Here is a 13,087-nt window from a genome sequence, read left to right as displayed (position 1 = left end):
TGGCTAGTTCAGACTGCGGGTGATGGCAGAGGCGGGCCCTGGAAGGGGCGGGCCGGCGGGGGCCTCCAGCCAGAGCGGCTGCAGCAGCAGGCCCGGGGCGTGTAGGGGCCCCGCCCCTCGGCCTGCCCCGCCCTCCCAGGGGAAGGGCCACGTTGGCCGCGGGCGGTCGGGTCGGGCCCGGCTTCGCTACGGGAAGGGCGGGTGGGGCGGAAGACGCCCGTGACCGCGAGAGCGCCTGGAACGCGCCGGGGCACCGGGCTCGCTCCCCGCGCCCGGGGCGCGCCAAGTGCTGGGCTGGGAAGTTGTGAGGACCCGGTGAGTGCCCCCGGGACCCTGGCGTCCGTCAGTGCGGGGGCTTGTCCTCGTGGGTAGAGGGCTCTCCAGAAGCTTGGGTCCCGGCTTGAGAAGCAGTTTGCGAGCCCCCTGAAAGCACCGGTGCGGGTGAGCCCCAGCGGCTGGGACTTGGCCCCGGCCGCCCGGATCCTGGCCGCGCGCCTCCTCCCGAGCCGGGAAGCAGGAACTGTGTGTTCAGCTTTCGGAATTTCTGGCCTCCAGCTGTTGGAGGGAGGGCAGGCCGGGCGGGGAGGGGAGGCGGTAGTGAAACTTGTCCGCCGGACTTACGTGGTAGCGGGGCCTGGAGGAGGTGGGGTCGCAGGACAGTGGGGAGCAGCGTGGAAGGTGACCTTTCCCCTAACCCCTACCGTAGCGTGCTTTTCCCAAGTTACTGCAAGTTCTTTCTCCTTGCCGGAAGGAAGAATTGACTTAGTGTGGAGATAGGTAAATCAGCAAGAAACATTTTCCTACCTGTTGCTAACCTTTGTATGGGGTGCCGAGCTCCTGAGACCTGCAGCGTCCCGATCTTATAAACCTTGGAGTAGAGTGACTAAGTCACCGGTCGTGTGTCTCAACAGAACGGTGAGCCCAGGGTGAGACTCCACCTTAGTTAGCTCTTGCCTCCCTCTGTGGCAGTTTTAACTAGTCTTTAGAACATCACTGAGATGCCATGCTTACTTTCTGTTGTTAATACTTTTCTGGCCATGTAGCCTTTTCTCTTAACAGCTCAGATCCTCCAGGGTCTGCATCCATCATCAATCACTGTTCTCTGACCCCACTGAGCGGTCCTGGATCCCTGTATCTGTCCTCTTTTCTCACAGTGGCAAAAGTGATAATAGGTGAAACTCATTTTCTGCTTGGGACATTGGGGAAATTGTCACTGTCCTCATCATCAGAGAACAGGTACCTTTAGATAATTAATTCCATGTTCAAATGAAGGAAGCAAGACATGGGTGCGTCAAATGACTGGATTACCTGAGTCGCAGTCTTGATTTTTGCTGCACGAACCTCATACTTCTCCTTCACCTTTTTCAGGATGAATAACCTGCATCCCATCCTTTCTTAAGTGTCATTCCCTAAGTGTTTGAATTATTCACTGTGTCTTCTCTCGGTTCTTCTATCCTTCTGAAATTATGGATAACAGGAGTCTAGCTGAGGCCTAATAATGAACAAGAAAGTAATTCAGTTCTCTATTATCTGTGCTGTGATCTGTACTACTGGAATTTTTAGGCAGTGCTTCTTGACATACTAAGCAAGACAAAAGAGTCTGTCAACATTCCTTCAACTCCCATACTTTTATGAAGTTAAATGACTTACCTGTTAGTGCTCGATATGGGAAGCTCACTCTGCTGCTGTTCTCTTGCTGTTTAAGAAACCGTTTTGCACAGAAAAAGGACTGGCTGGGTTATACCTTGGAATCAGAGTGTTAGAAAGTGATCTCATGAAAAAGTTTTTAGTGGAGTCTGGCCCTCAGCTTTCCAGTCTTCCTGCGAGGCTCCCAGGCATCGTGGAGCAGACAAAGTTCATCTTCTCTTTTCCCCACTATCCAAACCTAATAGAAACTGAGAGGGAATAAATGATTGCTGTTGCTTTAAGCCACAAACTGTTTCCTTATCCAATAATAGAAGAATAAGTAATAAGGAAGTGGCTATGAAAAGAGGCAGACTCTCAGAATTTGGACTTGGGGCGTGAGTGCAGAGGATAGGAAGAACACTTGCCCTGCTTGTCAAGGCTACCTAGGTTGTTTTACTTGTTGCCTCAGGTACTTATTGCTGATCTCAAAATTCAGTGCTGTAACCATTCATATCTCAGCTATATGATTCCAGATCATGGTCTTTCATGTGGTTGTACTCAGACGTGGCTGGAACTGGGGTCATCTTGAAGGCTTCTGCCATGACTAGTGGTTGACACTGGGCATCATCTGGGACTTTAACTGGGGTTGTCAACTAGAATACCTGCAGCTTTTCAGTCCATATGGCCAGGTTCCAAGAGCAGGCTTTGCTGGATGGTATCTCCAGGTGGAAACTGTATTGCCTTTCATGAACTAGTCTTACAGGTCACATACTGTCATATCTTCTGTCGTCATAGGTCGAAAAGGGAGAATATAAAATCCACCTTGAAAGGGGGGGAGTGTCATCGTCATTTGTAAGAAGATGGTGGCGATCATCTTTGGAAAATGTAGTACATTGTACTCATTTGATTTTCTTTCATCCTGACTTAGTTAATGCAAGCATTCTATATCCAGCACTTGAATTTCCTACATCTGGCAAGAACTGTGGTAGGCTTAGAGGCCACAGAGTTTCCCCCCCCCCCCCCCAAGAAGTAGTAAGGTAGGGGCCTCCCTGGTGGCACAAGGGATTAAGACACAACCTATGAAGCTGTGGGCAGCCACTGCAGCACTAGTTTGATCCCCGGCCAGGGAGCCACCCACATGGCGCAGCAGACCTCTCCTGGCTCACCTGCTGCTCCCCTCAGCAGTGTATTTCAGGCAGTCTGCCTGTTCTGTTCCCCACTCTGTCTCTGGTGAATCCTTTCACCCCCCCACACCTCTGGCCTATACCCCAGTTCTTGTATGCATAAATAAATAAATCTTAAAAAAAAAAATGGTAAGGTGAGAGCCAAATGAGGCAGCCATAGATTCTGTTACAGTTGTAGGGGAAGGACAGGAAGGTTTGGAGAGAGTGTGGTGGAAAGACCTAGCTCTGCCTTCTGGCATATTACAGAAGGACTTGCCTGAACCTGGCCCCTCAGCAAGTCGTAGTTGGAGTGCTTGTAAGTAGGGGGCTCTGGGTAACGTTTCAGGGTGAGGGGACAGCCAGAGCAAAGATCGCAGATTCTTCTATAGTTATTGGGGAAATAAGGAGCCTGCTGAGGCTGGAGTATGGGGGCCCATGGGGCTAGTGGCTGGTGGTGAGGTTGTAAAATGATGTTTGAGTCAGTTAGTTGAGAATGTGCAGTGTATCATAATAACAAGTTTGAGTTTTATTCTCTGGGCAGCCTCTGGTTTTTAAGACGGCTTGATGCTGTGACCAGGTGTGTACTTTAAGAAGGATCCTCTGTTTCCATTGGGAAAGTTGTTTAGGGGGAAGCAAGATTAGTGATATGTAGACCAGCTGAGAAGCTGCATCAAGTGTTCAAGCTTAAAGCAGTATTCCTAAGTAAGAGTTCAGGTTAAAGGATTTGAGGATGTGGCAATGAATAATGACTGTTCCATTTTCATAATTCTGAAATTCTTGGGGCTGGATGTATTTCAGAATTTGGGGGATTTTAAAAAGATGGTCTGCTGCATTTACAATGTAGTATAGCAACACACTGCAATCCAACATGTTTATTTCTGTAGCAGAATGTATAAGTCACACTAAGTGGGATAAATAAAGACTATAAATAGCTTCACATTAGATCAGATCAGGTTTCTTGAAATGAGATCAGATCAGGTTTTACTGCCAAGTGAGTATTGAAAAAAAAAAACTTTTTTCCTGTGCTTTTAAGATTTGGGAGTTACAGTTAAGGGGTTGTAAGTATGTGGCATCCAAATGGAAGCCAGTTTTTAGGTCACAGGCAAATCTTTGCCTAGCATAGCAGCTAACATAGTGCTGGTCCCTATCCTCAGGTAGATTCTACAGGTGTTGCACAGGAGGTTGTGCTGTGCCATTGGTTTTGAAGGGAAGTGGACCTTATGTGGTCCAAAGGCATGAGGGAAGGTGTCCTGACAAGAGACGTGCATCAAAGCTTACCAGATAAAGACAGGGAAAAACAGATGAGGCAGACATGCACATTCAAAGACCCTGAGGCCAGCTCGGGTGTTTATGGCCCTGAAAAGTAGCTGGGAGAGTAAAGCAAAGAGAGCCAGTGAAAGAGGGGAGCAATAAGTAACTGGCTAGCATTTATGTTGTCACGTGCCAGGTACTGTTCTAAACCTGACATGCATTATCTCACCCAGTTCTCACAACAGTCTAGTGAGATATTCTATTATGGTTTCCATCTTAGAGGTGAGAAAGTTTTGTATCAGAAAGGTGAAAAAATGTAGGGTACTGGCAAGCACTGCCAAGGGCTGTATGGCAAACCCTCCTGATGGTAGGACTCTGAGAAGCGCCTATGGGAGGAGTGCATGGGCTCTGCTAGAAGGCTGGCTTTCTGGACTGCTAATCTCATTTCAGCCAGCAGGTAGTGTGTCTGCTGTGTGTGTGTACACACCACTAACTTGCAGGTAGAGCAGAGCTTCCTGTCTTGGAGAATATGTGAAGCAGTAGGAGATAGCACTGGGACTCTGGTTGAGTCAGTGTGGAGAAGTGGGGTCCAGGAGTAGGGGTGTCATGTTCTTTCATGGTAAGAGGTACACACTGTGAATTTTGAGAGTTCTGGCTGGAGAACTAAAGTCTGGGGGTAAAGTAGAGGCCTGGTGGGTCTAGGGCAACTGTTTCCTGTGGGGCCAGCCTACTACTTTCCCATTAACACCTGCGTGACTTAGGATGAGGGTGGTGGTGTTCTGGGTCCTTGGTAGTGGTTGTGGGCCACCTAATTCTGATGTCTGGAGAAGAGTGACCACTTTCACAAGTCACCTAAAGGTATAGGATGTGTTTCCTTGTGGTTTTGCCACCAGTCTGAGAGCTTGGTGGTCTGAAGTGACTCTTTGGTAAGTTAGAGGCAGTCCTCAGATCAATTCTGTGGGAATGCAGTCTCTTCTCCTTCCGCATTTCTCTACCTAAAGCCTTTTCCCAGCCAGTCAGGAGACAGGAAGTTGAGGAATAGGGATTCCTGTCCAGAAGATTGGAGAAAAAGTTCCCAACATTGATCACAGTCTGAAGGAGAGTGAGGAAGAACCTGGAATCTATGTGTCCCACTCACATCTAGGAAATCTGATGTATGTGAGTGCTGGTAAAATGGGAATTTAATGACACATTAAAACAGAAATAGACTTGGTTTCTGAGAAGTGTGCTGCTATGGAGTTATGGAGGTGGATGGTTTCTGGGAGGAAACCAAGTGGTGGTGGTGCTGAGAGGGGCTTGGGTTATCTCCCCAAGAGGAGACAGATTCCGGGGCCCTGCAGAGGCAATGCTTTGGTACTGGATGTGCCCAGGAGCACAGAGAAGACATCTGGGACACATGGTCTTGGTTAGGATCAGAACTGAGTTGTAGGCAGAGGGTAACAGAAAGAGCAACTGGCACAAGAGGATTTATCCATGATACTTTGGGGGAGACCAGTGGCATGGTCTGGATGGCAGCTGTCAAGGAATTAGAGGGTGTGGTACATTTTCTTTCAAGTAATAATATCTCACAGAATGAGGGGGTTGAACTCAGGACAAATGGATTGTCCCAGTTGCCCTTACTGATGTGCTCAAATGATGGATGAAACTAGTCAGAGCTGTGAGACATTTACCATATTTGATTTTTAAAGAAGCTTTATTTGAAAATAATTTCAATTTTATAAAAAAGTTGTAAGAAAAAAACAAAAAGAATGAAGAGGGAAAAAAAACCTCATATTCCCTTTACTCAGGTTTGCCTGTTAACATTTTGCTCCATTTGTGTACTCTCTCTCCATACATATGTGATATTTTTGTTCTGAGCCATCTGAGAAGCTGCATCTTGGCTGTCCTACCCCTGAGTCCTTTTACATAACCACAGTATGGCTATCTGTCAACATGACATTTATTTAAAAAAAAAAATTATTTATTTATGTATACAAGAACTGGGGTACAGGCCAGAGGTGTCGAGGGGTGAAAGGATTCACCAGAGACAGAGTGGGGAACAGAACAGGTAGATCTACTGAATACACTGCGGGCGAGTCAGGAGAGGTCTGCTGTGCCATGTGGATATCTCTCTGGCTGGGGATCGAACTCATGCTGCAGTGGCTGTGGATTGCTTCATAGGTTGCAGGTTAACCCCTTGCGCCATCAGGGAGGCCCCAACATGACATTTAATGTACTGTCCATCTTCCAGTTTTGTCATTTGACTCAATATCATTTTATTTTTTTAATGATACTAATATATTTTACATCATCAGTCTTTTTTTTTTTTTTTAACAATGTTTGCTTTCTTTTCTCAGGTGTAGTCCCCATAGAATTTCCACCACCGACTCAATTAAGAAGATGTGGTATATATACTCAGTGATGTCATTTTAAAAACAAAGTTTTATTGAGAAATAACTGATATACAGTAAATACATATACTTGAAATACATGGTTTGATAAATTTGGACATATGTATACGCTCGTGAAATTTATCACCACAATCAAGACAATGAGCATATCCTCTTTCATCCAAGTTTCCTAGTGCCTCTTTGTAGTACCTCCCCCATTGCCCACATCTCCCCCATTCCCAGATTCCAGCAGGTCTGCTTCCTGCCACTATAGATGACTTTGTATTTTCTGGAGATTTGTATAAATGAAATCATAGTGTCTGAGCACTTTTTTTGGTCTTTCTCATTTTGCCTATTTTGAGATTTATCCATGTTTTCTTTCTTTTTTTTTTTTTTTAAGATTTATTTATTCATGCATATAAGAACTGGGGTACAGGCCAGATGCACGGGAAGGTGAGAGGATTCACCAGAGACAGAGCAGGGAACAGAACAGGCAGACTGATGAAATACACTGCTGAGGGGAGCAGAGGGAGAGACAGGAGAGGTCTGCCACGTCTCATATGGGATTCTCACCTGCCGGCCGGGATCAAACCCACACTGCAGAGAATGCAGACAGCTTCACAGCACTGAGCTCAACTGCCTGCACCACCAGGGGAGGCCCCACCCATGTTTTCTTCTATCACTTGTACAGTTTGTGTGTGTGTGTGTGTGTGTGTGTGTGTGTGTGTTTAGATGTCCGATTGACCTGGAGTTATTTTTATGTAACAGTTCTAAGTTTGTTTTTCCAAATAGCTGAATAGGTGTTAGAATACTATTAATAAGACCTTTTTTTTTGGGGGGGAGGAGTGCTCTAGTAAGTCTAAATACCACTTTTATTATGTGTTTATGTGTAATTGGGTCTTTTTCTTCAGTTTATATTTTCTTCTACTGGATGATCTGTTGTATACATTCCAGCACCACAGAATTTTTATTATGTAGGCTTTGCAGTTTCAGTGTTTTAATATCTGGTAGGAATATTCCCTTTTCATAAATTATTTTCATAACTTTCTTAGATGATATTATCTCATATTTTTTCATGTGAACTTTCCTGTCAGTTTTTCTAGTTCCTTGCAGAACTGTTTTTATTGAAATTTTGGATCATACTGAAATGTCCTGATGAAATATGAGAGGTATTTAAACCCTTTTGTCTTCCAAGAATTAGAGTTTTGTTGAGGTCAGTTTTGAATATTTCTTGATAAGCTTATTCCTTAATAATTTATCATTTTTATCGCTGTTATAAATAGGGATTTCTCATTCATTATTTCTGCTAATGAATTATTTCATGGATATGAGAACTGTTGATTTTTGCATGTTAATTTTTATATCCAGCTATCTTGCACAATTCTTGGGTTGTTTTTATCATTGATTCTCTTCTCACAGCAAAAAAGTTTTGCTTTTTCTCCACTTCTGCTTTAATTAGTTTTCTGTAGTCCAGTTACACTGACTGATCTTTTCAACAAAGATTGTGGGTGGCTTGTCATTGCTCCTGATCTTGGGAATGCCTCTGGTGCTGGCTATAGCCTCCAGATGTGATATCAAAGTTTTTCAATCAGTAATTGTTGGGCAGTTGGATTTCAAAAATGGGATGCAAATGGTCTCAGCCCCAGTCCTAAAATCTGAGTGGAACATAGAAAATGAAATCTGTCAGGGAAGAGGAGTTGTAGTTCTTTGCTTTCTCTCTTCTAGCAACACCACTTTCCTCTTGTTTTCAAACACGTACTGCTTTTTGAAGGCTCATGAACTCATTTTGGAGGAAGGGCATGTTGTGCTAATCTTATCTCTTGTGCAGATTGGCTCTGGATCTGGGGACTATTTTCTGAGAGCTCTGGAGTCAACCTCCTGTCCTCCCCTGTCTGGCATGGTTTCACCTGTTCTTACTGGCCCCTCCTGTCTTCCCACTCCAGTGCAGGGCACACATGGCTTTGTGATGATCGGTTTTCTGTCTTCTCTCTCTAGGTACATGGCTGCTTTCTAATCCCACAGTCTAGAGGAAGCCTCCCTCGAACTGTGGGGCAGTCTCAGTCCCACCCTTGCTGCCTCCCCAGTGGGGGCCAGGATGCTGAAGAAGCAGTCTGCAGGGCTTGTGCTGTGGGGCGCCATCCTCTTTGTGGCCTGGAACGCACTGCTGCTACTCTTCTTCTGGACGCGCCCGGCACCAAGCAGGCTGCCCTCAGACAGCGCTCTGGATGATGACCCGGCTGGCCTCACCCGCGAGGTGATCCGTCTGGCCCAGGACGCCGAGGTGGAGTTGGAGCGGCAGCGGGGGCTCTTGCAGCAGATCAGGGACCACCATGTGCGGTGGAACCAGCGATGGAGGGTGCCCTCTGTGGCTCCACCTGTCCCTGTGACCTCGCCACCAGCCGTGATCCCCATCCTTGTCATCGCCTGTGACCGCAGCACTGTCCGACGCTGCCTGGACAAGCTGCTGCATTACCGGCCCTCGGCAGAGCGCTTCCCCATCATTGTCAGCCAGGACTGTGGGCACGAGGAGACCGCGCAGGTCATAGCCTCTTATGGCAGCTCCATAACACACATCCGGCAGCCGGACCTGAGCACCATCCCAGTGCCACCTGACCACCGCAAGTTCCAGGGCTACTATAAGATCGCAAGGCACTACCGCTGGGCGCTGGGCCAGGTCTTCCACAACTTCAAGTTCCCCGCAGCTGTGGTGGTGGAGGACGACCTGGAGGTGGCGCCGGACTTTTTTGAGTACTTCCAGGCCACCTACCCACTGCTTAGGGCCGATCCCTCCCTGTGGTGTGTGTCTGCCTGGAATGACAACGGCAAGGAGCAGATGGTGGACTCGAGCAAGCCTGAGCTGCTCTACCGCACGGACTTCTTCCCAGGCCTGGGGTGGCTGCTGTTGGCAGAGCTCTGGGCGGAGCTAGAGCCCAAATGGCCCAAGGCCTTCTGGGATGACTGGATGCGCAGACCCGAGCAGCGACAAGGCCGGGCCTGTGTGAGGCCTGAGATCTCTAGAACGATGACCTTTGGCCGCAGGGGTGTAAGCCACGGGCAGTTCTTTGACCAGCACCTCAAGTTCATCAAGCTGAACCAGCACTTCGTACCCTTCACCCAGCTGGACCTATCATACCTGCGCCAGGAGGCCTATGACCGCGATTTTCTGGCCCGCGTCTATGGTGCCCCCCTGCTGCAGGTGGAGAAAGTGAGGACCAGTGAGCGGCAGGAGCTGGGGGAGGTGCGGGTGCAGTACACCGGCAGGGACAGCTTCAAGGCCTTCGCCAAGGCACTAGGAGTCATGGACGACCTCAAGTCTGGGGTCCCCAGAGCTGGCTACCGGGGCATCGTCAGCTTCCTGTTCCGGGGCCGCCGGGTCCATTTGGCCCCGCCGCAGACCTGGGTGGGCTATGACCCTAGCTGGAATTAGCGGCACCCGTTTATTGCTATACCATGGGCTGAGGAAACGCAGGCCCTGGGCTGCATCATCCTCTGTCACTCCCTTGGGTCCATTTATTTCCTTTCTTTTTTATTTGACTGGCATTCCAGTGCACATGTGATAAGGTGAGGGTGATTCTCCTGTTCTCAAGGGGCTCAAATCTTTCTGGGGGTTATTAAGCAGAAAATCAACTGTGTGGTAGAGAAACACTTGGGCTTGTGTAGGCCACGCCTTCCACATTCCAGGTTTTCTCTGCAAAGAGGGTGGCTCACCTGACAAGACCACTTTTCCCTGTCCTGGCTCTTCCAGCTAGGGTGTGAGACCTCCTCCTACACCTGCCCCTTCCCTACTTTCTTCCAAATGGAGGGGGGCTGGCTTATGTGAGATAGGGACATATTTGTGGCCAAAATGAGACTAATCAAAATAATTTTGTCATCGGGCTGGGTGGAGCTGCTAGGTGTCAGGGTTTACTGCCTCCTGCCCGTGTCTCTCTTCCCTTCTCTCCCTATCCCTGACCTCCTTTCATCTCTTCTTTTCCTGCAGCCTAGCAATTCGCGATTCTAAGATGAAAAGTTGAAGGAGAAAAGCAAGATCTCTCCTCAGTTCATCCCCAGCGGTGGGGCAAAAGGTGGTGGGGGGAAAGCCTTGGTGTGCTGGGGCACACCTCCCTCATCCTGCCTCAGAGAGACTCTCCCGGATCCGTCCCTGTTGCTCTCAGAGGGTTCCTTGCTGACTTGGTGGAAAAGAAATTAGCTCCTTGTGACCTGTTTCACCTGGGGCCTGATGCAGGTGCTCCTCCCTAGAGCTCTCTCGGTAAGAGATAGAGCAGCCAGGCCCGCTGTCCAGGCTCCCCCCGACCCCTCTCCTCCAAGCAGTCCCATCTGCACGCTCTGGGATGCAGATGGTGGGTTGGAGATCATTGTGTGTGTTTTGCTTTTTGCCTGACCTCAATTCAAGGAAGAAAATTGAAGCTACAGAATTATTTTCAAAAATAAAGTGAAGGCAAAATTGTCTGAAAAACGTGTGTATGTTTGTATGTGTCCTGGAAAAGGAAGGGATGTGGAAAAGAAGGTTTAGGATGGAGGAAGAAAGGAAAAAGGAGAGAGCAAGGACTAAAGGAAAGGGCATTTCAGGCCAAAGGAAGTGGATCAGCTAAAGGAAGAAGAGCAGATAACCTAAGGAGGAGAGTTGGACCGGGAAGGCACACAGGATAGCTGAGGAGGGCCTTTGTGAAAGGCCAGGCTTGCTGGTGGAGAGGGCCCAGGGCTGTGGCTCCCACTATTTGTTATGGGCAAGCCTGACAGTTCTTGAGGGAAAACTAGGGAGCCTCTCTCACAGAGGGCGTCATGTGTGGAGCGCCCCCTGGTGGCTCAGGCAGCATTTTCTAGGCATCATTGACCTGTTCCTGCTCTCCAGGATGTGGAGCTGAAACCAAGATAAGCTCTGGTAGTGGCAGAGTCCTGACCATGAGCTTCAGTGAAAATGCCTTTTACACCATCACCCCAAAAACACAACTGGCAAATGTTTCTTACAACTATACCCATGGCACGTTCAATGCATTCTGAGAGTTTCAACTCTGCTTTTTATGCTGCCAGTGAACCACCTATGTCATTTCATTAGTGGAATTAAAAAAACTCAGGCTAAGCAATTTTGTCGACATACCATTCTGAAGTTTCACACCAGATGGGTGAGCTTGGAGAAGAGGGGGTCACCTGGTCACTGAGGGAAGAGCTCCTTCTTCCCTTCTTCCTTCAATGTTGAGTGATATGGAAGTCAGCGGCAGACGTTTATTGAGCTAGTCGCCTTACCATGTGCTCCTCGATAGATTATTTTAATCCTGTTTTGGTGTATGGAGGTGGTAGTTATACATGATTTTTCCAGCAGAATCCCGCCTGATACTTGTTCCTTGCCTGCCAGACTCCATGTACATAGCATTTACTTCAACAATCGCTTACCAAGTGCATTGTTTTGCATGTTCCCTAATTCATATTAACTCATTTATTCCTCAAAGCAATCTGAGATGGTAGCTTTGTTTTACCTACCACCCCAAAGGAAATAGGCACATTGAGTTTCCCTTGCTCAGGTCCCACTAGGCGAAGGAGCCTCACTGGTTGGGGTGGAGCTGGGCTTTGATAGCAACTCAAGCTATTTTCCCTTCCAGCTCAATTCCTCCAGGCTGCCTCCCTTGTACTGATCTCTCTTCAGGCCCTAAAGTGGTAGGTGGGGTTGAACTGCCAGGCCAAACAGCAGGTGCTCTGCGGGGGGTGCACTGGGTATGGGCAGCCGTCCTAGACAGGTTGCAGAGGGTGATGAGGCAGGGCTACATGTGTACTATAGTCATCCAAGGACAGTGCCCAGTAGTGCACGGGTTCTGTGGGCTCTTCACCTGCATACACAATTGCAAGACCACTTAGGCTGAGGGAACAATAATGGGATTTATTTAACAAACAGGGGAAACATTACTAAATCACAAGTGGCAGGCTATCTCTCCCTAGATGGTGTCCACAGAAGTCCCAAACAAAAGGCTGCTCATCCAAGATGGTGCTGTCCAACCAACGAGGGCTTGGAGCCTGTGGCAGCTGGAGGTGCTCACAGGCAGGGCTGCTAAGATGACCCTGCAGCAACCTGCAGCAACAGTCGGAAGGTCAGGATGAACAGCCCTGGACACTGGACCAAACACCAACAGAGGCAACAGCACCAGAAGGTGATGATGGATGATACAATCAACAGCCCTTTATGAGACGCTGGCCCACACCAACATCACACAGTGAGACACTAGACCTGGGGCCTTCGGTGCTTTTCCAAGAGATGGCAGTGAAAAGACCAGTGGCAATTCAGTGTCCCAGTCACTGCAAAACTTCTAGCTTCTCTCTCTTCGGAGGCTGGCTACCAAGGCATGCTTCTACTTCTTCAAAGACCGGGTACCAAGTAGCAGGAGTTCTGGAGTCGGCGTCCAGGTGTCTTGCAGTGTGTGTGGATCCCAAGCTGGCTCCTGTGCTGCCTTATATTCTCTTCTAGGGTCCCCTACCCGACTTGATACCTCCTGATTAGACCATTTAACCTGGCTGGCACCCAAGCGGGGGGCTGTCATAAGCATCAACTTTTGGCAAGGGTGGGTAAACCCACTACATTTTTTTAACTGTTCCTTTTGCTTATGCAGCAGTTGGGAAAAAATGCCAGCCTTGCCCTGCAGTCCACACTGCAGTGCCTCGGGTATAGTGAGGCTGCCCTAGAAGATACAG

At 48.3% G+C, this 13,087-nt stretch overlaps 1 protein-coding gene across 1 annotated transcript; it reads left to right on the top strand.

Moving 5' to 3' along the window:
• Window positions 1-8,504: 8,504 nt before the first annotated feature.
• On the top strand, window positions 8,505-9,836 carry MGAT1 (alpha-1,3-mannosyl-glycoprotein 2-beta-N-acetylglucosaminyltransferase; the record flags this gene model as incomplete). The annotated part of the gene is made up of 1 exon (XM_084244135.1): window positions 8,505-9,836. The coding sequence occupies one exon, from the start codon at window positions 8,505-8,507 to the stop codon at window positions 9,834-9,836; it is 1,332 nt and encodes a 443-aa protein (XP_084100261.1).
• Window positions 9,837-13,087: the final 3,251 nt, after the last annotated feature.

The sequence above is a fragment of the Talpa europaea genome (genome assembly GCF_964194135.1).
Source record: "Talpa europaea genome assembly, chromosome: 9".
In the NCBI taxonomy this organism is placed as follows: domain Eukaryota; kingdom Metazoa; phylum Chordata; class Mammalia; order Eulipotyphla; family Talpidae; genus Talpa; species Talpa europaea.
This window is presented reverse-complemented; position numbering and strand designations above follow the sequence as displayed.